General features: G+C 38.9%; 3 protein-coding genes across 4 annotated transcripts; all 3 read left to right on the forward strand.

Annotated features, from left to right (window-relative positions):
* On the forward strand, positions 1–3253 carry stx12 (syntaxin 12). Its single transcript, XM_072447598.1, has 10 exons — positions 1–144; positions 601–732; positions 859–928; positions 1027–1126; positions 1264–1401; positions 1485–1528; positions 1926–2031; positions 2197–2269; positions 2419–2501; positions 2586–3253. Exons 2-10 carry the CDS (start codon positions 633–635, stop codon positions 2679–2681), a joined length of 810 nt encoding a protein of 269 aa, XP_072303699.1. The 5' UTR covers positions 1–144; positions 601–632; the 3' UTR covers positions 2682–3253.
* A 420-nt stretch (positions 3254–3673) lies between these two features.
* nup42 (nucleoporin 42) lies at positions 3674–6731 on the forward strand. 2 transcript variants are annotated; one of them, XM_072447599.1, is made up of 8 exons: positions 3674–3971; positions 4707–4973; positions 5094–5238; positions 5439–5527; positions 5602–5678; positions 5751–5837; positions 5914–5998; positions 6071–6731. In XM_072447599.1, exons 1-8 carry the CDS (start codon positions 3800–3802, stop codon positions 6574–6576), a joined length of 1428 nt encoding a protein of 475 aa, XP_072303700.1. In that variant the 5' UTR covers positions 3674–3799; the 3' UTR covers positions 6577–6731. The 2 variants fall into 2 exon arrangements, with proteins under 2 accessions (XP_072303700.1, XP_072303701.1); XM_072447600.1 differs by having other exon boundaries at positions 3677–3977; positions 4707–4841; positions 5082–5238.
* A 4198-nt stretch (positions 6732–10929) lies between these two features.
* rims3 (regulating synaptic membrane exocytosis 3) lies at positions 10930–22350 on the forward strand. Its single transcript, XM_072447601.1, has 6 exons — positions 10930–11271; positions 19198–19339; positions 19410–19522; positions 20629–20730; positions 20796–20935; positions 21007–22350. Exons 1-6 carry the CDS (start codon positions 11064–11066, stop codon positions 21217–21219), a joined length of 918 nt encoding a protein of 305 aa, XP_072303702.1. The 5' UTR covers positions 10930–11063; the 3' UTR covers positions 21220–22350.
* Positions 22351–25401: the final 3051 nt, after the last annotated feature.

Genomic DNA, 25401 nt, shown 5'->3' on the forward strand with positions numbered 1-25401 from the left:
ACGCTGCGGGAGGAGGGGGCAGTGCAGCGGGATGTGGTGCCTCCAAGTCGCCGAAGAACAAAACACACGCAACGTCACTCATAAGGAAGAAGCTGTTTTGGGTGTCAACACTGAACCTATGATTTAACTTAAATCAGCATAAATGTAAGTGATGTTTATCTGCGAGTGTTGTCTTTGTCATAAGATTGTGTTGGCTGTAGAATGTGGACTGTTTACTCGTTTCCTCCTGCGCCAGGCTAACAGGTTAGCATCATTAGCTGCTGAGCTAACCTGGAGCAAAACTGTATGTGTTTAGCAAATAGTTTTTGTTTGTAGAGCTATGACAGGGCTGTACTTTTAATCAGGCAACCCAGAAACCCTGTCCACGTGTTGTCATTTCTTTAGTCCGCGTTGTTTGGATCGATACCTTTTGTATTGTTGGACTTGTGTGCTAATGTGGGCGTCATCCTCAACATGATAAAATAGTTGGTCAATGGGATCTGGAGATTATGTGTTTAGTTTTTTTGATCTTGCTTGTTTCCAGGAGGCTAAGGCAGTTCTTGGTTAGGACTCGGTCGTTTTTAACATGACATTTAACATAACATTTGTAAATATTTGCAGAAAGCCTTGAGCTGCACTAGAAACAGTCCACCATGTCTTATGGTAAAACAGACAGTTATCGTCCTGTCCAACGGGACTTCCACTCCCTAACACAGACATGCAGCGCCAACATCCAGAAAATCACACAAAATAGTAAGTACTCAAGTTATAAAGTACTGCAAGGACAGGTGGTTGTGTCTCTGCCACTAGCCTTTAAAGCGAAATATTTTAAAAATATTTTGATTTTTTTTTTTAAAACAATGACACTTTTTCTTACAGCTGGACAAATCAAAAGTATGGTAAACCAACTGGGGACCAGGCAGGACACCACTACACTCCAAGAGCAGTTGTACGTAATTGTGAAACATGTGTTTTGACATGTTACTACACTTTATAAACTATTTACAGATTCACAATTGTCTTTGATATGAAACTATTATTTTTCAGGCAACAGATACAACACTCTACCAATCAACTGGCCAAAGAAACCAACAAGCACCTTAAGGACCTGGGCTCCGTTCCTCCTCCTTTATCCCCTGCTGAACAGGTAATAATGAAATAATTGGGGTGATTGATAAATTATAAATAGGAATTTGATATATTTGTTTGTGTGACCACTGTGCCTGAAAGGTATTATCATTTACTATTTTCATTTACACAAATTCTCTTTTGGATCTCCATCAGAGGCAACAAAAAATCCAAAGGGAGCGACTTATGAATGATTTTTCCGCGGCTCTGAACAACTTCCAGGCAATACAGCGTCAAGCAGCTGAAAAAGAGAAGGAGTCGGTGGCTCGCGCAAGAGCTGGATCCCGACTTTCGGTTTGTTTATGAGGGATATAGCAATAACAATATGGTGCAACATGTATTTTACTGCAAACTTGTTTACTGCTTTCTCTTTACAGGCTGATGACCCCTTTCGCGATGAAAAACTTGTGTCATTTGACAGGTAGTGTCATATTTATATGATTACTGTCATTTATACAAAAATGTGTGTAGATAGACATTATGTATTTGTGAATATGCTAAAGTATTGTCTATATTAAGACGGTGGTTTTCAAACTGTGATAAGTGTACGTAATCCTCTGTTGGTTAATCCTTTGTATTTGTCAAAGATGAATTGGATTAGAACAATTATGATTGTCATGAATTGGTCTGCTGTAGAATGACTTTAGTTGGGCTGAATCCAGTTAAAAAGTACCATAAACCAGTAAAAGTACAAAAAGTGTTTTAAAAGCAAAAATAATCCCAGCCACAATCATAATAAATTAATATGTTTGCCTTAGCATTATGTTTTCATTATCCATTGGTCATGCATTCAATATCTTATCTCGGTTTGTTCAAAGTCAAGAGGACTGGGGTCAGATGACCACTCAGACGGAAGAAGTAGCCATTACCGAGGAGGACCTGGAGCTTATCAGAGAGCGGGAAACCAACATTAAACAGCTTGAGGTATGTCTATGTGCCTTTAATCTTGTTTTTTAATTCAACAAGAAATAGCATAGCTGAACTTGAAAGGCAAGGTAATAAAACTTTGGTGTAATTAAATGTAAGTGACTGAAACTTTAGCTATAGCTACATATTCTACTAATGGTCTTTTCTTCCTTTTTCTTCAAGTCTGACATTTTAGATGTCAATCAAATCTTCAAAGATCTGGCGGTGATGATCCATGACCAAGGAGAGATGATTGGTAAATCTTAACATCTAACACACTTTTTTCTTTAATATGAAATACTATTCCATTTCTGTTTCAGTTTGTATAATTTTGAAGCATTTTTCTCGAAGTGATTTTAATGGTGTAAGTGTTTTTTGATGTGAGCTTTTTGTGGTCCTCTGCAGATAGCATTGAGGCAAATGTGGAAAATGCTGAGGTCCATGTGGAGAGAGGAACAGATCAGCTTCAGAGAGCAGCCCATTACCAAGTGAGTTCACACCAATTTGAAAGATGCAGAGAGAATTAACCATTTAACCATTTTGATAATACTGTGTTTCTATGTATTTCACAGCAAAAGTCTCGCAAGAAGATGTGTATTTTGGCAGTGGTTTGTTCAATAGTTATTATCGTACTAAGTATTCTGATCTGGTGGGCAGCGACGAAGTGAAAGCATTTTTACAAATTCAGTGCCACAAGGATTTGCACCTCTCCGTTGACTGTTGTCTTAACATTTGCAAGGAGATATATTTTTTGATTATCACTTCTTGCTTTGATGTGATCAAGGCTCATTGATTGGGCTTCTGCTGCAAAAACATTTATGATTTCCTATTGCCTATTTCCTTACTTATTTTTATTTACTGCACTTATATTTACTGCACTTATATTTACTGTCACTGTGTTGATTGTATAATGTCTTGGAATCTCATTAATCATAGATGAATTAGAAAAATAATGTAGGAATGTACACACATTTTGTATCTGTATTCTGATAGGCTTAAATGCACATGTACATTTATGAGACATCACACCATGTGAACAATATAAAAAAAAAACAATGTACCTGTAATGATATATACATGTTGTACAATATGAAAGTTATACTTATCAATATAGAACGCATTGTAAATACAAAATTCTCTTGCATTATATGTAATAATGCATTTCAGCTCACAAAATCTACAACATTCAACCATTTTATTAGATTTCTATGACTCTCTACACTATAAATGTCTGACACTGTTTTCGTCTCATTTGTTACCAAACTTTCTAACGGACACATCGATTTAAACCAATACATCCATGATTTAAACACACTCAATCTACGACTGTGTTAAAATCATTGGCAGTGGGGTTTTGAATTTAGTCTAGTGTGCCCTCTAGTGTGCATTTGCAGAAAGTGAATATGAAATAACTTCTAGATTTCAAGTCTCATTGTACATTCATATAGCATTTGAGGCTCTCTGACACATAATGAAAAATACACATTCAAGACGGATAATAAGCGATGTAATGAACGGTATTGAAATATTTGTCTCGCTTGATAACATTTCACTATCCAACCAAGAGAGGGCGCTGACGATTCTTACAACGCCGGCGATCTTGTGACGTAAAAACCCTGCGACACAGTTCAAAACAATCAAAAACAATCCAAGGGGTGAAGGCGCGACTGCAGCGGGGAATTAGGAATAAAGTCTGGGGGTAATGTAACACTTGGATACCTGCCGCCATAAAACACCAAAGAAGAAGAAGAAACTCAGAGCAGAGAAATCAATTTTACGTTACAAAATGCCTGTTTGCCAGTTTTTCCTCCAAGGCCGCTGTCGATATGGCGAAAAGTGTTGGAACGAGCACACGGGAGGAGGAGGAGGAGGAGGAAGAGGAGGCGGAGGAGGCGGCTACAACAGCAACAATCGCGCTCCTCCACCGCAGCAGCAGCCTCGAGGTGGAGGAGGAGGAGGTGATGGTTTACTGTGATAATTTTTACACAAAAGACTGTAATGCCTGGACGGTTATAGTAAACTTATTGCGATTGTGATTAGGTTTGTCTATTCAAAGTAGGATTCTGTTGAGAGTGGACTTTGTAAACTACTCCAGAAGCCTCAACCTTTGAGAGAAGACTGAAATATGAACAGATAAACTAATATAACATAATGCAATTCATTTAAATGTATAGAGGTCTAAACTCCAGGTACAACAGCATGTTTATTTGCAGAGTTAACCCAATTCTGTCTAAATCCGGGTTTTGTTTTTGTTTTTTGTCGGAACACTTGTCAGGACATTCTAAAATGTTAAATTATTGAATTATATCTATAGGTCGGTTTACTCAATTTGGCAATTTTTTCAAGACATACTGTTCTCTAACACACTGGTGGAAAATCAAGGATCCCAATATCTGCACCCATTGTGATTTGATAATTGCGCCATCACAAATTTACCGTACTTTCCAGACTAAAAATTGCTCCGGAGTATAAGTCACACCCCGGCCAAACTATGAAAAAAGATGCGACTTCCAGTCCTGAAAATATGTTATTATTCCAATTTGATTTCAGTATCTTGTGCTTCCCTTATTTCTGAGATGAATTGGGCTTTCTTCATAATAACACGATGAAATTAGAAAAAATTGTGCTGGTGAAGTTTTTTTTCTTCCTTAATCCTCAAAAAGTAATACATTCTTCCTAATGTCTTGTTGCAGGATTTGGCCACAGGGTTTGGGTGAATCCTTCCCAACAGAGAGGGGGATACGTGCAGCCTTCATCTTTTGGCTCTCGGGAGAATGATCAGTGGAACCGCAGAGGAGACGGTGGAGGCGGCTCAGACTGGGGCCGAGGTGGCGGAGGAGGTGGAAGCGGCTCAGACTGGGGCCGAGGTGGCGGAGGAGGTGGAGGCGGCGGCTCAGACTGGGGCAGAGGTGGCGGAGGAGGTGGAAGCGGCTCAGACTGGGGCCGAGGTGGCGGAGGAGGTGGAGGCGGCGGCTCAGACTGGGGCAGAGGTGGCGGCGGAGGAGGTGGAGGCGGTGGCTCAGACTGGGGCCGAGGAGGTGGAGGCGGCGGCTCAGACTGGGGCCGAGGTGGCGGTGGAGGTGGAGGATTTGGGAGAAGAGAAAATGTCAAGAGCTCTGAATATAACTTTTCACAAAATCGGTTTTCATCTCTTGACACTCCGAGCACATTTGATAAGGGCGCAGGAGCCGCAACAACAGGCGATGATGATAATGACAGAAAATGGTTTGTTTGCTCAGCTATTCCAGTTAGTCTTAGACAAATGTTATTGATTCACAGGTGAAATTACTCACACATCACATTATAATAGCAAAGAGCAAAACATAAATGGCAGTAAAATTCATAGGAGTTGAAGTGTCAAAAGATTCATAATTGAAGGGTCTCTCTAACATCACATAGTATTAATCTTTCCGTTTGTTGTGTAGTGAGACAATTCAAAGTGACATGGAGGCCTGGGAGAATTCAGGACAGTGGGGCTTTTCCACTTATTCTCACTCAAAGAATCCACTCTCTGGTTTGTAGAGCTGCATTCTGATAATAACTTGGTCATGTTAATTATTTTCTTCTAACATTTCAAATTGGTTTCAGGATTTTCAGATCTTTCTCCAGAAGAGCTAAGATTGGAGTATTACACCTCAAGAGCTTCTGGAAACCTGCAAAATTATGTAAGTCTACATTTTCCCGGTTTTAATCCATTATTTTCTGTGTTTATTGTAAGCATTTACTTTGTGACATAGATCAATGGTGTGAATCAGTTACTCAGCCAGTGGAGAAGTAGAGTTCAGGAACTCAAAGTAATGAATGCCTCAACACGAGCAGCCTTGGTAAGACAAAAATAGTGTAATCTATGCTTTCTTACAAAAACTTTACTTGAGTCGGTTTACTAATGCTTGCTTGCAGATAAGGGAACTAAACAGCACAGCGCCACAAGATTCATCAAAAAGCTTTAGTTCAACTGACACTGGATCTGCATTTGGAAGCAAAGGTAGTTGTTAATTTGAAATTCAGCTCTTGCTCATGTGGAGGTATATTCAGTGTTTTTATTCTTCTCTTCCAGGTTTTGGGGCGGCGGACCAGCAGAGTAGTTTTAGCTTTGCAGCCCAAGCGACTGGATTCGGCTCTCCTTCAGTTTCTACCTCCACTGAATTTGGCAGCGCTCCAACATTTGGAGGTGCTCCATCAGCACCACCTCCCTCTAGTTTCGGGGCCCCACCTGCTCCTTCAGCATCTGCCTTTTCCTTTGCTGCCTCAGACAAAACCTCAGCCATGACTCCTACAGGGTTTGGCTCTCCATCGAATTTCAGTTTTTCTGCCAGTTCTGGAGGAGGGTTTGGCACTGGTTTTGGGGCTCAAAGTCCCGCCACGCCTGGAGTTACCAGTGTATTTGGACAACCGAGCATATCTGTGCCAGTCTCTGCTGTTCCTGCCAGTGGAACATCAGACAGTCTGTTTTCTTCTGAAAGCAATTTAACTTCTGAAGAACTTGATCAGTTCAAAGCTAAAAGATTTATGCTTGGTCAGATTCCACTCAAAACTCCTCCTGCTAACCTGCTTTCAGTGTAATTTCTTATAAATTACTGTATGTGAATATTTTTTTTACAATTACCGGTTCTCATTCAGCAAATTTCAATAATGTAATACTTCCTGTAAGATGCTTGTATGCAAATATATAAACATAAATTATTTTATTTTTTGAAGGTGTACTGTGTAAAAAATGATCAAGACCACTTTTTAATCTGAAGGCATATTTTTGGTGCACTCTACATCACTGCAAGAGGCTACTGCTCTTATTCATTGTTCTATGTTGCACCTTAATGCCAAAGGCAGTTCCTAGTTTGTGATACTGATTCTTCAATTTAATTTAATTTAATTTAATTTAATTAGAAAGGTGTTTCCAGGTCACCCGTCTGTATGATAATGAGGGGAACCACCCACCACATGTAACTATTCTAAAGTCATGCTTTCTCTCTTTGACTGTGCCAGGAAATTGTACTGGCTGGTGTGGTGATGATGGAGTCTGCTTGGGGATCAGTAGATCACACATGACACAGCTGGTACACTGGGTACCATCCATCCATCCATTTCCTACCGCTTGTTCCCTTTCGGGGTCGCGGGTGACTGGAGCCTATCCCAGTGACTTTGGGCCTTACCACTGACACTGGGTACCAATACTACAAATGACTACAAGAAATGCTTTGATAATAGTTGCAGAATTATCATTATACACCCGTTTGTGCTGCACTATTCTGTGCATATTGATTACTAGATGAAGAGCCGTCAGGTGCAGCGGTTGGGGGAGGGGCTACACACTTGAGTTTAATCGGAGGCAATTGTAGCTATGAGCTTTCTTTCTGAAGGCACAAAAAACCTGCTACCTTATCTTTCCACCTTCTGAATAACATTCTGTTGCATCTGACATCATCATGACCTTTTTGGGGAAAGAACATTCCTTTTTACACTAGTTGTACACTAGTTGGATATCCATTGTATCCCTCTGATGTTTTATACTAAGATCTACAGGCATAATCTCTACCACAGGCTCCTGGCACAGTCTATAGACTTCAGAAGGGCCACACGTGTGTGTCTCACTCATTATCATACAGGTAGCACACATCTCCTGGTTTGGAACAAAGTGATACCATTGGCCACTAGACACCACATGACCTGTGTTAACACGCTTGTGGTTTAGTGAAACATCTAGTGTCAAAAGTACTGTTCTGGTCCAGAACAAAAATGTGAAATGTGTGAATTTGTGAGCACAATAATCATGTGATATATGTATGTGTTGAATAAATATTGCTAAAAAAATAATAATAATGTATTTAAAGTGGTAGTATCACTGCCACTTTAAATACAGTATTATTATTTTTTATAGAGCACATTGTGCCTAAATGACTCAACCTCAATGGTGGGTTTCAGATTCTAGAATGTGTATGCCATAATCCCAGAGGGTTTCCCTCTTCATAACATGGTATTTTCTTTTATTTATTATGGTAAAAAAAAACAAGACACAGCATTCAAATAATTTACAAAGTCCTAAATAGGTAGTCTGGTATATTTATTTATATACTTTACATATATTATTTGGTCTGGACAGTGCATGTTACTGAACTTGCTGGATTGAAGCCATGGGTTAATTTGCATCTGTTGTCCCGCATTCATTCACAAACATACTCCCCTTCATACACCAGCACACATGGCACAGGGGGCAAGGTGGGTGAAGTGTCATGGCCAAGGACACAACAACAGTGTGCACTACAGCCTTAGTGTGGCACCTGGCATTCCAGCAGTCTCTCACCCAAGAATCAAAAAGGCATTGGCAAGTTTGTATGGTCATTATGTCCTTTCAGTTTGTCCATTTTCTTCGTTTTTAAAATGTTAATTATAATGTCAGTCCAGTCTTTAATCATTGGTTCAGTTTTTTGAACAACAAATTTCAAAATTTAGAAATGGTGAACACGATTATCATGTCTAAAAGACAGGACACAGATTCACATAGATGCAAGCCCATCAACAGATGTTTTTGGCCCCCGAGGCTGCTTCACATGGGCCTCCCTTAATATAATATAATTTATGAGAGAGGGTAATCTTGTGGGCCCCTAAGACCTACTATGGGTTTACCATATGTAACAAAAAAGTATATCCAATGCTTACATAGGAATATATTAAAAAAAAAACATGTCTTGTCATTTCGTAACTGTAAAAGGCATAGAATGTATGTTGTTGTTCCGGTCACATCTTTGCTCTAATAGGAAATATGGGTCCTCAGCATTAGGGGTTAATGAATATGGTTTGGTTCATCCATTGGCTACAAAATCAAAATACCTTCTGCTTCGAACTTCATAAATACAATTACGATCATCAAAATGAGCCAGTCAGCTGTTTATGTATTAAAAAGTAATGTGAACATCTCTTGAACCTAATCCTCCTGCAGTTCCCGCGCGCCACCACACGCGCGCGCGCCCCTCTCTCGTCTCCTTCTCTCTTCAGCAACAAACGCACTTCACAGCCGCGCCTCGGACGCAGTGTGACCAAGATCTCCTCCATCCGTACACCAAGCAGTGACATCAGGAATAAACGATGATATCAACACACCGAGCACAAAAACAAACTATTGTCTGACCACCTAAGCGCTGCGCACCGCATCGCGCTCTCCGGGTGAGTGCCTTTTATTCTTCTATTGAACAAGGTGCGCTAAAGCTGTTTCTGCGCCGGTCCAAGCAGAGAAAAAGCGGCTCATTATTCAGACTCTTGTTGGATGTGCAAAGCCTTTAAGATGAGCATTACTAAAGGGCCTCTTCTTCAGCACAGCAGTTGTTCTGTCATATTAGCCTGATATGTCATTACGCACAAGTTGCCGCACATTGATGGGGCATGGCATGCATCACCAGAGAATATTTGGCATAATTGTGTTGCCACGAGTCTATAAATATTTGTAGTAAATGTCCATGTGTATTATTTTTGTCATTGTATGGTTTTACTGGCAGCAGATACATCATAACTCTGATCAAAGCAGCTGGTGCCTGCTCAAGAGGAAACCAAATTGGGTTTAGGTCCCACTTCAACCCAACTAGAAAGCACCGACAGTTTATGCAATAAGCAAGCTTTTTTTCCCTCTTTGCACTGTAAAGATCATCACAACAGCTGCCCAAATATATTTTTTTCAGAAGTGAGGAAATAAATTGACTTGCCCAACATTGGAGTGAAGATAATAAGGCCTCCATTTTTATATATTATCATTATATGCTTCATATATTATTTATACCCTTTCTAAGTACCCTAGCATTTTTTTTAATTGAACCCAACACCCCCACTGCAAAATAAAATTGAAGCCTGTTTAATATTAACTATCAATTCATTATCAAGTAAATTTGTTTATTGCGTTATTTGTCCTAATTTAACACATCTATCTACAATTCTTTTTACATTTTAAATACGTTGAATCTTGTTGCACCCATCCACTCGACTTACACTGAATTAGAATGTTGCATGAATAATTTCTGACATAAAATTCTAAACCATGTCATATTATGGTGAAGGATTTGCCTCTTGAGGTAGGCATGGTCTTTGAGCTTAAATGATTAAAAATATGATGTGGTTACTTTTGTTTGTTGCTGTATTTGTTTGGAATGGAACCACTGTCTGTCACAAATGTAATGCAGGATCTTGTACTTTCAGAGCTCAGACATTGTTCTTATTGTCATTACACAGAATTACTATAGGCTTTATAATGACTACAGTATACATTTGACCCTTACTGTCATCAGTAACATATTTAACAATATTGACTGTGTATGAAATATTTCTTAGTTAATACGTTATTGCATTTGACAAGAAGCTCATATCATCTTGTGTCCTATGCTTATGAACCCTGTACTGACATTCAGAAGAGGCCAAGCTCTCACTGGTGTGAGGGCCCAACAGATGCTACATGTGCATTACACACATGTCAGAGCAGCTCTGGATATGGGCCCTTGTGTAACTGCTTTACTTAACCATTTACTTTAACAGGCTTAAACTTTATGTTGGCTTTGGGGTGATGTCTGGGCTTTATTCACCTTCCCTTAGTTCAGCATTTAACCTTTATGTTCCAGTCATGAACTTCAAAATGGTTTGGTGAAAATGTTATGGCTTGTTCCTCTGATGGTGTCCTCTTTTGAAATGCCGCTGCGCAATAAAGAAAAGGGCAAACTTGAGTCTAAGGCTTAAAATCTGCCCCATTGTGTGTGACAAGCCAAGCACCGTATACTGCGGCATCACAACTCTCATCACATACTGTAGCATTTATACTCGATGTACTGTAGACACTGCTTTGTTACACTCTTCACTGCATTACCTTTTTATAATGTGAAGGGTCTGGTTTTAGTATTGTGGTATTGAGTAGTTGAATAAAGTGTTTTATAGATTAAAAAATGCAATGCGTTAGGTTATAGGTGAGGAGAAGTACTACAGATTCTGTGGATTTGATCTTTTTGAGTTGACCTTTGCCTGACTTCTCTTGTCCTTTCTTCAGCGCTGCTTCTACTCTTCGGCATTCCACCAGCATCACCATGAGCAGCGTTGGAGGTTTGAACGTGGTGCGCTCCTCCAGTATCTCAGGGGCCATGTACAACTTGGAGAAGAGCCCTGGCAGCGGAGGAGCTGACACGGCATCGCTGTCCGGCACCAAGAAGAGGAGGTCCAGTCTGGGAGCCAAAATGGTGGCCATCGTAGGTCTGTCGCAGTGGAGCAAGAGCACGCAGCAGCTCAATCAACAAGGTTGGTGTTGTGGATATAAATGAACTGTCTCTGAATATTACATGTAAACGCTTTCATTGGAGCGTATGAATAATACACGAAAAATAAAGTGGCAGTAAGTCATGTACGCTGTTTGGGGACACCTGTATTTGACAAAGAATGATTGAAAATATAAAATAGGAAGTTTTTAAAGAATGAAAAAAAAAAATATCTATCAATATTTGCTCATGTAGGATTAAAACCACCTTCTTTTACTTTTTCCCATTACTGTAAAAGTTATTCCTAGTTCATTTAATTGATTTCTAATTCATTATTTTATGCACGCTTTTAATTTGATCATATTTATATTTTACTAGATTTTTTGCAATTAGTATTCATTGTTTTATGTTTGTGAATTTGACAATAACAATACTTTTTTTTTTTTATTTGACGCAGTTCAAACTAAAGTGAAGACTATTGCTATTCTAACCTCTCCTCTGTGCCACCCTCAAATTCTGTTTTTATTATTCTGAAAGTCACATTAAAAGTGTATTGCAAATTCATATTTTAGTGCTATTGAATATACAGCATCACTTGTGTTTTTTATACCCTTTTACTTTTACTTTGTGTCAGATGTAGGAAAACATAAGTAAATATTGTGTAGTGCGCCTGATGTGACTTTACTTCTTCATTCCTTGGTCTGTGTTGCTTACATTCCAGTTGTACATGATGTGTTGTCCTGGAGTGAACTGAAAGCTTACCTTTTATAGAACATTGTGTCCATGTCAACTGTTCCGCTTCTTGATTTCTCTCTTTGTCTGTTGCCGCTCAAAAGCTTCAGTCAGGAGAGGTTATTTTCAACTGTTGTGTTCAGATCACTCCAGAAATAGTGTCAGCAAAACATTATATTTCATTCTTTTATCACTCACAGTATTCATCAAGTAATTACACAAACTTGCACACTTACTGTACTGTCACCTTACTATTCAGTGACACACTGTGGAGCATTTCAAGCAAAACAGTAACTTCTCCATGGGGACAAGCAGGTGACGGACCCTCCACCTGTAAATGTAAACAGTTCACCTTTAAATGTGTAATGCACCTCCACAAAATGAAACAGAAGCCTGTGTACCACAAAAAATCCATTGCAATTATGTTGCTGTTTATGAGATCTATTTGTCCATCTCTATCTAACACGTAAGCGCTTGTTGCAATGTTTCCTTTTCTTTGACACATTTTGTAGATCAAAAAAAATGTGTAAAAAATCATTTCCATTAAACAGTGATTAGTGATTACCGGTATTAGTTTGCACTGTGTATGAATGCAACCTGCAAAATGACAGAGCAACAATCAGCAGCATCAATCAGTGTTGCATTTAGCGTTATTGTACAGTGCAGATATGTAGAATATAAGCACATCTACAAATGTGAGGCACTTACAGCATGTGAACACAACAAGAGAGAGAGAATACGTGAAGTTAGAGAATAGCAGCTTCACAGTCCAAGCTAGTTCTCTAAGTTCTTACAAGAATACAGTGATAGAAAGTTGCTCTGTACTTGTCGTTCTATCACTTCTTGTAGCACTGCAGATTGTGTTTGAAAGTAAACCCGTGAACACACCAGTAATGTTTCCATCTGATGTGTTGCTTGTTGCCAGTAGCTTTAACCGGATCTCATGATGCAAGACACTCTTGTTTTGTGAACACGAGGCAGATTCCTGGAGCCTCGTCAAATCCTACGTATTTAGATCATCTTCACAGTGACATTTAACGGCTTCAGAAACACCATGACACACTTCAAATCACTGAGCTCCGGGTGATCATGTTCCAATGAAAAACTTCTGCTCGGATAGTCGCACATGCTGTAATAATTGTGTCGAAAGTCGTGCTGAATAATTATAGAAAAATATCTGTTATTTTGCAAACATTGCAATTCTTGTTTTGATTGCAGGACTATATTTAAAGGTCAAAGCAAGTTTCATACAGAATAAGACAGAATATTTTGTGGTTTTTAGCAGCGATTATGTAGCGTGAAATGGGGGTGAGAGCTGGAAAGACATTCAGCAAATTGTCAGAGCCGGTAATTCATCTCAGGACTCTGAGGCCGCACAGAACCTGGCACATGTGCTGCCGATTAGACCACGGAGCTACTGGGCTGCAATGATTTTGCCCATTTGAATTTTGATTTGCCTTTAGGAAAATGTATACAGCAGTCTTGTATAAGGCAGTGGTAAATGTAGATTCCTGTTTGCTGGACTAATAAAGTCATTTATCTGGCACATGCCCTGAAAATCGATCAATCAATAGAAATAAGACTACTTTATAACTTTGCTGATTGCCTATTTTTGTGTTTGGGGGTCACGAATGCCAGCGGTTGTTATTATGGGGGTCGCGACTGACTAAATTTAAATTACCAAAAATTTTATCAACGTATTTTTTATTGCGATTATAATGATTTATGTATTACATAGATATGATATAAACCAATGATTTGAATTAAGGGATGGAGAAAGGGAGTTTTGAGACTTTTTGCAAATGCCACGCCCCCTTCTAGATGGCTAATTGAAAATCTAAAAGTGTTGCCCAAGTCAAGCAAGATTTTCTTTGGTCAATTACAGCCGTAGACTGCGACTAATCGCGCGGCCCTGAAAATGCATGGTACATTCATTGTAGATCAGTGTTTCTTGTGCCATAACATCATAGGGTGCAAGCCAAGGCGGGGTTTTCCGTTTCTATTAGAAAGTAATCTAAGTTCAGCTCATGCAGTATTTTGCCCACCTGTGTTTTTGATTTTGAGATTCTGAATTAAATCCTGGCCTGGCAGACACAAATATTCAATTCAGTTCAATTTAATTTTGTAACGCCCAAAATCACAACAACGTTTGCCTCTGAGGGCGACAGTGAAAAATGAATCAAGCAATGTCTGTGGTGGCGAGGGACGATGTTGCAGAGTCCTCTGTCCTTAGACCCTCCTTCTCTATATTAATATTAATTGGTGGATTCTCCAGATTTCTCTCAGAGTGGGTGGCTGTCTGTTAAATACATACAAAATAATGATACTGGATTTGTATTAGATCCATAGACATTTACTGGGCTGGGCAGTGAGGGAGGGCATTGGTTGAGGGTTAGTCCAATTAGTGAATGTATTGAAAGACTAATTACTTGGCCACTGTTGACTCTGAATATCTCATAATATGTACTCTTCAGTTGAAAATAACAATTCATGATATAATTGGATCCATTTTAGTTTGGGAATAGATATTGTATAATAGATTATACTATTAACTCTCTTGAAATACGATAGAAAACGGACCTTTCCACCAGTTTCGAATATATTACTGGTACATTATTTATGCCTTAGCATCAGTTTAGCGATTCTTTCATAAAATGTAACATTAAAAAAACTACGATGCACCTATTATCGTCAGATATTGTCCTAGTAGGACACTTCACCATTCCATGTAGACTAATCTCTTATTGTGTAAAGTAAGTAGGTGAAGATTAGTACACTCATGACGTAAACCAGTAAGCCTATTGTCAGAGATATAAAACACAATGTACAACTTAAATACTCCACTGTATTTCTGCGAGTGTCACTTACTTCCGCTGGTTCTATAACAGACGTGTACTAGTGTCAAGCGTATTTTGAAGCTGTCTGTGTGCTATTTTTTGCTTTCTATTATTAGTTTCAGTGAAGAGAACGCGCAGCAGTATCTTAGGTCTAATGGATGACTCACTCTGGCTTCATCTCCTGAGAAGGATAATCCTGGAGTGCAAAGACAACTAACTACCTCCTCACAACTGTGTATGTGAGCACACCATTAAACAAGGAAGTATTTCTGTACTTGAACTCTAGTGCGCCCACTGTGATGAATCAGTGGATATTTGGACCGCAGAGGTTCCAGTTTTAGAGAGATTAAAAATAGCACTTTAGTGAATTGTCAGTTATTGCTAGTATTGCTGATATTTCCTTTTTCTTGGCTCCTGTCACAAACTCATCAGTGCCAATAAAACCAGTAACAACAAAGGAGTCACTCTTGGTTTCTCAGCCTTGGTTAAGATTTGTTGCATCTTGGTTTATTTGTAGTTGATTATTTGAGTTTTAACACTTTAATGCAGTGCAAAAATATGTGTAGGCTAAACGGGATTTTGTCACAGTCTACAGGCCGTAAAAGCCACGCCTGTTGTCAGTGTCTCTGAAGCGCATGGCTGGATATGAGAATTGGAGCTGGATCGCAGTGTCCACCTGTGCGCTCCAGAGGAATTGTGGCTAATTATGAGACGCAGCATCAACACAGAGTTGCGACGCGCTCTGGATGTGGTCTACTGTCTCCAGGCACATTAGCACAATGTTTGAAAGATAGGCTTATTACAGTAGGCCTATGCACACAAGTTCAGTGTGCGTGTGTGTGTGTGCGTGCGTGCGTGTGTGTGTGTAAACATAAGCAAAAGCGCATGGCTTTTCCTTTGCAGATTGTTTAGTGACTTGCCTTTTTCAAAAATGGATATGATCAAAATATGTTCACCTTAAAACAAGAAACGTAACTTGTTTAAACTGAAAATGTTAACTTGATACTTGATAGTTTCAATGAAAAAGCCTGAAAACAATATTTATGCCACTCTGACAGCTCTACATTTCTGTATTATTTAACTTACTGTCATAGATAAGTGTATATCCTTATACCGCCAGTTACATTACATTACATTACTTATACAATATTCTACATGACATAAACCTACTTGTTACATGTTGTAGCTGTCTCACAAAGCGTAAACCATGTTTAATGACAGCAGGGAGGTCATCCTGGCAGCAGAATTAGCCCATTATATGCAGAGTTCATCACAGTGAAATTACCTCTGATGTGATTACTCTGTAGACTGCAGCGTGTTCCACAATCATGGCAGATTTCCTGTTGTGCAAGATGGATCATTTGTCTGCATAAAACTGAGAAGTAACTGTAACATTTTGGTTTATATATTAAAGAAAGAAGATGTAAACGTGCACTGGGCAACTTATAGATGCTATCGTTTTGCCTAGAAGGTTCCACGGTGTTGCATTAAACGTATCTATCCAGCATTTATTTATGTTCCTGTGTTTACATTGCTACAATACTTTGTGAAGGGGCTTGCCTCTCCACAGATCTGACCTGTAACTTGGCCTGGCATGGAGACACCACTTAACCCTGACCTGCACCAATAGAGAACAGACATTTTTATTACAGATTTCCTTTAAAGACTTTACGTAGCTCTCACCTGAACAGTGATACCTTCAGAACAAACTTATATCTGCCATGCCATCGTTCTAGAAGACTTGCCATTTATAGATGCGTTTGAATTATGGAAGTTAAGCTATTTGGATCCACACGCCTCCTCTGAAACATTAACATGCACACAAATGAATCCCACCGCTCTACCTCGCATCTTCTTTTGTCCACATTTAGCAAAGGCACCACTGTTGAACATACCGCAACAGATCTTTTGTTTTTTTTTTCTAACCCTGGCACCCGTCCCTGGTTACTGTTGCTATGCTTGCCGAATTGTTGCCGTCACCGGTGCATTCAATAGGCACGTCAGCACGTCCAGGGAGTCTAAAAACAGCTTTCTATATCACAGCATATAATGAGAGGGGCTTCATCAGTGCTGCCTCCAAATGTCAGGGATGCTCTAATGATCCTCCAAACGCACAAACACACAGACACCTCCATACATGCACCGCACATGCTTTGAGCTGGTAAAAATGAGATCAGTAGTGTTCTCATTGTTTTCTTTTGTATATAACAGAGCTTAGGATCAAAACACCAAAAAGTGAACGTTATTGACAAAAGTCTTTTTGGGGGGCAATTGTGCAAAACATTAATAGAGATACAGTACTCAAAATAATGACAAAAAGTCAACAAAAGTGTGGTGGAACAACCTGATTAACAGCTGGGTCACTACAGATAGATACATTTATCACTCCATAGTGTAAGAATTAGAGGTTGGCGATATTGCCCAAATATCCTAGATATTATGTTCATCCAGAGCAAACAAAAGCTTACAATATGTATTTTGATTATAATTGAAGTTGAATTATCAAACAAATGTGAAGTGCTTGTAAAATGAATCATAAAAGTGAAGAAAGTGAAAGAATTATCAACTTATACCTCTTTTTGAAAGTTTGCAATGTAGGTTTTTTCATTTATATTAAATCAGCTCTTTTTGCAGCATTTGTTTTCTTTTACTATAAATTATACACTCAATATTAACATTTTGCATATACTCAAAACAACCATCACAACACAGTATCATCCACATTTCTTGTCAGAATACTTGACTGCTAAATTTAGTATTTAGCATCTTAAATTCTCCATTCTCCCAACATTAGGCGAGTTGAAGATTCTCATGATGTGTGAAGACCCAATCTCTCACTCCATCGTCTCACTGAACTCATTGTACAGCCCTGTGGCATTTATGACAAATGGAACATGTCCTCCAATGCAATACACACATGCGGTAATGTTACTTGTTGAGTGTCTGTTATATAAGTATCACTGGAGGTACGGTATATCCTGTTGTCTCCATTAAACATTAGACCAAGACGTTTGTCCAATATAATGTGAATTAAAAGGTAATATTGTTAGGTGCAGTTTAGTGTTGAAGAATATATGTCTGTGATTAAGAAGGGAGAGTCATGTAAAGGCCACAGCAGTGAAGACAGAGGGGGATAAGTCTTGTGCACCGGCCGCTGCTCTTGGTGCAATGCAGAGCAGATTGCCATGGAAACACGCAGAGAGAAAGCGCAGATGATGAGGAGGGAAATAAATAGGATGGAGCAGATCAGCGGTGCTTCGTACTGTGTTAGGAGAAGGTGGGGAGGGGGGGGGGGGGGGGGGGGGGGGCTTGGTGTGACCACGAGGGGAGGGGCCAGTAACAAGTGTTCGTATCAAGCCCAATGACAAGATGGAGATCCAGAGTTGTGTACACTTTAGGCTTTTACCAGAGCAAAGGTTAGGCTTATTCCAAGGATGCTTTTGAGTTTTAGACAGGCACATAATAGATGTATCACCATAGTCTATTTTCATATGTTTGCAGTGTTTTTATGTATTTATTTTTGAAGTACTTTTCTGATGAAACCCTCTCCATTTATCCAGATGACAAAGCATGTAATCAGCTACAAGTGTGAAAACAAACATGCAAATATCACTACACACAGTTCTCGACACGGTGCATTTAAATGAGCTAAATGGCTAAATTGCTGTGTCATTAAGCGTATGTTGAAATGATGGAGGGCGGCCGAGACTGTCGCCATGGTGCCATTTCTCAGGTGGCATTGTCTGGTAATGATCTGAGGTGCGGGTTGCCATGGCAGCAAGTGCATGGGGTCTGTCTCAATGTGATGCTAAAAAACAGACATACACACAGCCTGCAGGTTTATAAATAGAACGCTGTATGAGAATATCGCTCTCAGCCCGTCTTTCTGTCTTTGTTCAGTTTTGGGTTCAGCACTTACTTCTACCTGCCCTTTGGTACGTCTCCTTTTCCCATCTCCTGTCTAATGCACCCCACAGTGTTGACATATTCAAAACTTACTAATGGTGTAGTTAACTGTGTGGCATATTTAGATATATAAGTTGTTTTAACTACTCCCTATTTGGGCTGGAGCAATAAAACTCTAATTATGAGCTCATCTGCTAATGTCATATCATCATTCTCTAGTTCTCTACTTGATGTAGCTGTATGCTTAAACAAACACATTTTCCCTCATGTTTCTCCTATTGTTTAGCCTCTGTCATGCTCTGAGTGAGTGACAGCCGGATTTAACCAATCACAGGGAAGTGTTGAGTCTCAGAAGAATCATAACCCATACTGCTAACTGTGATATATATTTTTTGTCATATGACCCCTGCCTAGAGTAGATATACCTGAAAGTGCTGGTTAAAAAAGGAGGTTAAAAACAGATAACTTTAACATATATATGATGTTTTATGCAGATAATGCAACAAAGAAGCTGCGCAGCACAATCCGGCGGAGTACAGAGACAGGTTTTGCTGTGGAGATGAGGAGCAGAGTGACCCGGCAGGGCAGCAAGGACTCAACCGATGGCAGCACCAACTCCAACAGCTCCGATGGAACGTAAGTAATCAGAAATATACATCGTCTCACAATGAAGTCAATAGGTCTAAAAAGTGTGTCTCCTTCTCAGGTTTGTCTTCCCAACACCACGTCAAGCACCAGACCGGCAGTTCAGTGACTTTCTGGATGGACTAGGTCCTGCTCAGATTGTGGGTCGGCAAACGCTAGCTACACCCCCCATGGGTAAGTCTCAACAGAATCTAGACTGGATGGGCCATGACCACAAACTCCAGTCCGATTCAGTCCGAGTATTCTACCAAAAGCAGGCCTCCAAAATATGACCCCGCATCTAGAATCATTGTAGAACCGGCAAAAGGTGAAAATAGATTTGAAGGTAACCAGAATTCAGTGCAGAATTCACATTCTCACAGATAGTACACACTGTTCTGAGTCTTGCTGTGTGCTTCTTTGATCATTTATTTTTAATGATAAAAATGATGTGGAAAATCTCAAGCATCCCTTTCCAGTCTAGATATCATGCATCATTGTCCTTTGGGTTCTAAACATAGAAATTCTACTTTCTAATCAGTATCTAATTTGAAATATCTGTATAAATCTATATATGTGGACAAAATCAAACACTTAATGATACATTAAGATTCAATTTGATACTATTTTTTTTTTTTTTTAAATTACTGTGCCATATTATATCATATCTATTCATCTTAATGCTTGAAGATTTCAACTTGTGATTTACATTTAAGAGTGTTCATGGAGATATAGAGCAATTATGTCTCCCTCTGCTGGTAGATTGTGTGGTTGCATTACTGTGGCGTGTGCTGCTGAAGATTGGATTAGATTACTTTATTGTCTCCTCTTGGAGAAACAAGCAAGGGCCCATTGACAAAATCAAATAGAACCTGACACGATCTAATTAAGTACAATTCTCAGATACAAATCCATCATTAGTTTACATATATTTTTTTAATGAGTGCACCCAGTCCGGATGCCAAAAACAATGGCTGTCTAAAGAGCATATTGCACATAAGATCACTAAAGTGCAAATTATTTAACCAAAACATTGCACTTAAATCCATTATTAATGACATCCTTTCATCAATTAATACACATCAGTGCAACAATTCAAGTGATTTATAGTTTAGTAGAGATTTTGAAAGGGACCATGTAATGCTTATATTCAACATATTATATATTTTGTTTATCGTTTGACAATAGGAGTTGTTTCCTTTCGTGTCCTCCTCAAACATTTCCTGCTGAGTGTTGGGAGAAGAGTATCTTCTCCACTAAATATGATGACCATAAGTTTTCAATGTGCTTTGTTCCTCAAGGGGATGTTTATGTTGGCATGGTGGACAGAGGAGGGCAACTGGAGGTAGAGGTCACTCAAGCCAGAAGCTTGACCTCAAAAGCGGGCTCCAAGAACTTACCAGGTAGTAACAATTTGTAATTGAGTTCCTAAACAGATCTTATAACTCTAATCATTATGTCTTTGCAGCAACTTATGTTAAAGTGTATCTTTTGGAAAATGGCATGTGTTTGGCCAAGAAGAAAACCAAAGTAGTAAAGAGAAACCTGGATCCCACATACCAGCAGACTCTGCTGTTTGATGAAAGTCCTCAGGGCAAAGTTGTGCAGGTAATAATAAGATCCATATTACTTTCATTATGCATTTGATGCATGATACAAAGTTATTGTTTGGTTCCTAGGTAATAGTGTGGGGTGATTATGGGCGTATGGACCACAAGTGCTTCATGGGAATGGCTCAAATCCTCCTGGAGGACTTGGACCTGTCTGCCACTGTCAGTGGCTGGTATAAGCTGTTCCCTACCTCCTCTCTGGCGGACCCCAACATCGGCCCCCTGACCAGACGCCTCTCTCAGTCATCTCTGGAGAGTGCCACCAGCCCAACCTGCCCCTAGACACTGACACACAGACTTGTGCTGTGGTGGGGCCTGCAAAGGGAGATGCACACTCAACATTCACGTACTGCCATCCAGAACTGTACACTTATATGTGCTCATAGTCTCACACCACACACTGTCTGACTTTGATTAGCCGCTCCTGCAGGTGGACACCCTGAATAGAAGATGTAGCATTAACATTTCACCATCTCGAATAAGGACTGGTGCCATGTCAGACATTAGGAATTTTCAAATCTCATCCCAGGGGCATCCTGATGCCCATTTATAAACTCTATGCCAAACCAAGAAAACTTTATTTTTCAAAACCAAAGCAATTGTCATTGTTGTTACTCTTATAATTGTAGATAAGTAGTAGTATAATATGGATATGTAGCAAAGTCAGTGACTTAGATGTAATGCAAAAAAAAGACAAAGCATCCTAAACCCATGAGCTGAAAATACCAGGCAGAAACATGATCATGGCTTGAATATTGATTCACATAATTGTTATGTGAAGTAGCCACTTGCTCTGCCATTGTATTATTTCTTACAACAGAGATGATATACTCTATTTGTGTTGCTGTATGTATCAGCTGAATTCTGCATGTTTGCTTGCTACCCACTTAGAGACATTCGAATATGCTTAAGTGCTTTATATATTTGTTTTGCTCGCCTTGACCCGTGTGAAAAGATTATAGTACCACTTTCTTTTGTTGCTGTAAAACTTAAGAAGGCGACAGAAATATCCAATACATTGCCACATGCAACATAGTGAGAATAGTTATAGTACAAATCCTTCAATAAGAGAATCCTGGTCCAGAAGGTTTAGTCTAGAGGGCTTCAAGTTCTTGTACATTATCTTTTTGCACTTTACATATCAAAATAGGGAAGAATTAGACAGAAGACCTGATGATATGCACACAGCTTTGACCAACTAAAACCTTTAAGTTTCTTCTTTAAATTTCCATTTTACTGACTTTGCGTCAGCGTGAACTGGCCAGCAGGGTCAGTCAACTCAACATTAAGAGTTTTAATTTTGTGCTGTTTTTCCAGTCAAATCATTTAGACATTTCAAAAAAGGCACTTTACCAAAATATGTTTTTATTATAACAGCTGCTGCATTGACTTTTATCGGACTATACAGTTTATTAAGTATTAAGTATTCATTATCAGTTTATTGATGAAAATAGAAAGCACTTTCTTTGAAATTTAATTTGTTTGAGGGCAACCTATCTATTATTTTGTTGTTGTTTGCATTGTTTTTGTGTCCCAGTTACAATTGTGAAACAACACATACCCATTTCATGTTTCTGTAAATGTGTCTTGTTGTTTTCTTACAATAAGGGATAACTCTTACACTCTTTGATTAAAGGGAATAATCTCTGGTATTCTTGAATTTTTGGGAGTAACTTGGTAGTGATTTTGGATCTCCCATTCTATAAACAAATAAATATATTGTATAGATAAGTATGTAGCCCAAGGTCTATGGTCCAAACATATATTGACCAATTCCTATCTGGCTATGTAATGATTTAGTGTTTTTATATGAAATAAATTGATGTATATTTTGTAAGCAGCTGGCATGGCATTACGATTTCTGTACACATCTTAAAGCGAAATGTCCCTTGCAAGTGGCAACATTGAAGGCTTGTTTGAAATCCCTGTTGGATGCCGAAGGTTTTGTCTCAATCCATCCATCCATTTTCTACCGCTTGTTCCCTTTCGGGGTCGCGGGTGACTGGAGCCTATCCCAGTGACCGGTTTTGTCTCAATATTTAAAGAAAAATAATATATTTAGACTTATCTTGGGCTGTATATAATTTTGCCCCTTGTGTTGCATATTGTAGCCCAGAATACACAGAGATCTACTTGTGTAAAGGAACTGCTTTCTGAAGATGTAATCTGTTGCTTTGGACGTGACGGATTTGAATGGTTTGACTTTGAAACCAAAAGGAGAGCTGTACTTGACCTTTTCTAACGTGTTTTGTGTGTAAGTCTCCTAAAGAACTGCATGTAATGTAGTGAGCTTCAAGAATCAGGCCTGCGAGAGTCAGCAAGACAATGTTGAGAATAAAATACAGGGATTTGATCTAATGCTTCTTAGTTTTAATTGTATTTCTTTATCAGAGGGAGTTTGTGGCCTCGACTGTATTCTAATTTGGCCTCTTCGCCACAGCATTATTTATGCAAAGCAGCCACTTAACTATAAATTACTAAAAATAAGTTTAGTGAGTGAAATTCCACATTCCATGTTTAAAAGGTTTTCTCCCCAGAGAAGTGGACTGTGGACAGGCATTCAACATCTAAAAGCCACATATTTATCAATGTTAATAAATCACAAAAATGTGGGACTTTCTTTTGATTGAAACAATGACTGGACGTTTTTTTTAAGTAGGAGGCTTGTAATGTCTTAACTTATAGCCGCTGTAGTCCATTACTTTAAGCTATTTCTTGGTTTATACTGTAAATATTATGTCCTTCAATGTCTTGACATCTTCCCAATAACAGTGTAGAGGATATATTATTTAAACTGAAGAGACAGAGAAAGGGATGAGTTCGCTGCATTGTGATTTGAGCTTTGCTTTGGTTTGACACTTGATACTCACCAACTTTGGCTGCAATGTAAGAAAGTTGGGCTGTGCTGCACATAGTGATGTGCATCGATGACGGGTCTTTTGTTGCAAAATAGCAACTTGTGGCAGGAAGAAGCATCTCTCTGAAATGCTGAGGATACTTGGAATGTAAACTGCTTGCTTACTTACTGTATATGAAACCCCTATTGTGCAAAAACTATTGTTGAATTGTCTCAGTTTTATTTTTGTACAAGGAAATGATTATTTAGAGTGGTGTTGGTTTGAGCACAGTGAGGTTGGCAAATCTTTTGCAAAATTGAGGGCTTTTTTCAGTTTACAATGGCCTCATTTTGTGTGGACATTGTTTCAATATTGTAGCACACAATTGAAGGTTCTGACCAATATATTTTGCTTGAAATATTGTATGAATATATCAAATGTCTATGTACATAGTTTTCTGAATGTATTTACTAATCCTATAACAAGGACTGAGTGTGAAGTTTTGTCATATTGTTTGCTACTGTCTCTTTGAGAGCTTTCAGGGAGCGGTCCTGCCCTGGGGCAGTCTGACCCTGTACTGTACATTTAGTACGTCTCTACATTGTTCACTCCTTTCACAGTCTAAAACTAGCATCACTTCTGTCTGGCAAACAATTATTAGATTTAATTACATTTGCAGCAGAAGCATTGCACAGTCCTACCCTATTATTACACCATATTTATAATTATAAAATGTATTCAATTTAATATATTTTTAGTTTTTAGTTCAGTATTTTTAAGATTACATGATGATGAGTATGAGTGTCGCAATGGCCAATGGCAATGTGGTTACTGGAATTTCTCTAGATGCAAATTCACTTTATTCAAAATGCTGTTACATAAGGTAGCATATTCCTAGCCTTCCATGCTTTGAATGATTTATGGCGGCAATAAGCCTTGGCTGTAGCCTCTCACTGTAGTTATTATTGACCTGTTCCTTACTTTGTAGCTGGAGACATGGCCACTTCTAACGGACCCAAACACCTCCAATCTTCTACAGGCACAACATTGAATTGAATATTTGCCTTTCAGATCAATGTAGCAACTTTGAAACACGATCAAATCAGTCACCAGTTTTGTGTTGCTTTGTTAAATCATGGGCTATTGTAAATGTTTTAAAATGTTTTTTGTGATATCAGCACAAACTGCAGGCAGTTAATGACTTTTCTGAAGACTTGTCTCTTAAAAGAAACCAGCCAAGCACAAAATTATCATCAAATGTCAAGCAAAAAATGACAAAAGGTAGTCACAGAATACCTTTCCTGGTGTTGTCAAAAATGCTGGTATATGTACCAGTAGTTGTCTTTCTAATTGGCATACTCCTTGCTTTAAGTCTTTATACTGCGTTTTTAATGGCAAAGCAAAGCAGACTGATGCAAGTACGTGTTTATGGTGTAAAGGAACAGGAAGTTGTAATTTTCTACCTGTGCTTTGTAAATGTTTTCTATGTGCAGTATTTGATAATGTAAAACTGGTATTTTTGTGGTTTGTACGCTGCAAAATTGATTACTTACGGTGCACGTAGTTTTCTAAGAAAATGGAATTAAACTAAGAAAAAAAATTGGGGGATTCAAAAGCCTGTATTTGC

The sequence above is a fragment of the Eucyclogobius newberryi genome, unplaced genomic scaffold (assembly GCF_026437365.1).
Source record: "Eucyclogobius newberryi isolate DKJ021-1_F unplaced genomic scaffold, fEucNew1.0.hap1 SCAF_16, whole genome shotgun sequence".
Taxonomy (NCBI): Eukaryota; Metazoa; Chordata; class Actinopteri; order Gobiiformes; family Gobiidae; genus Eucyclogobius; species Eucyclogobius newberryi.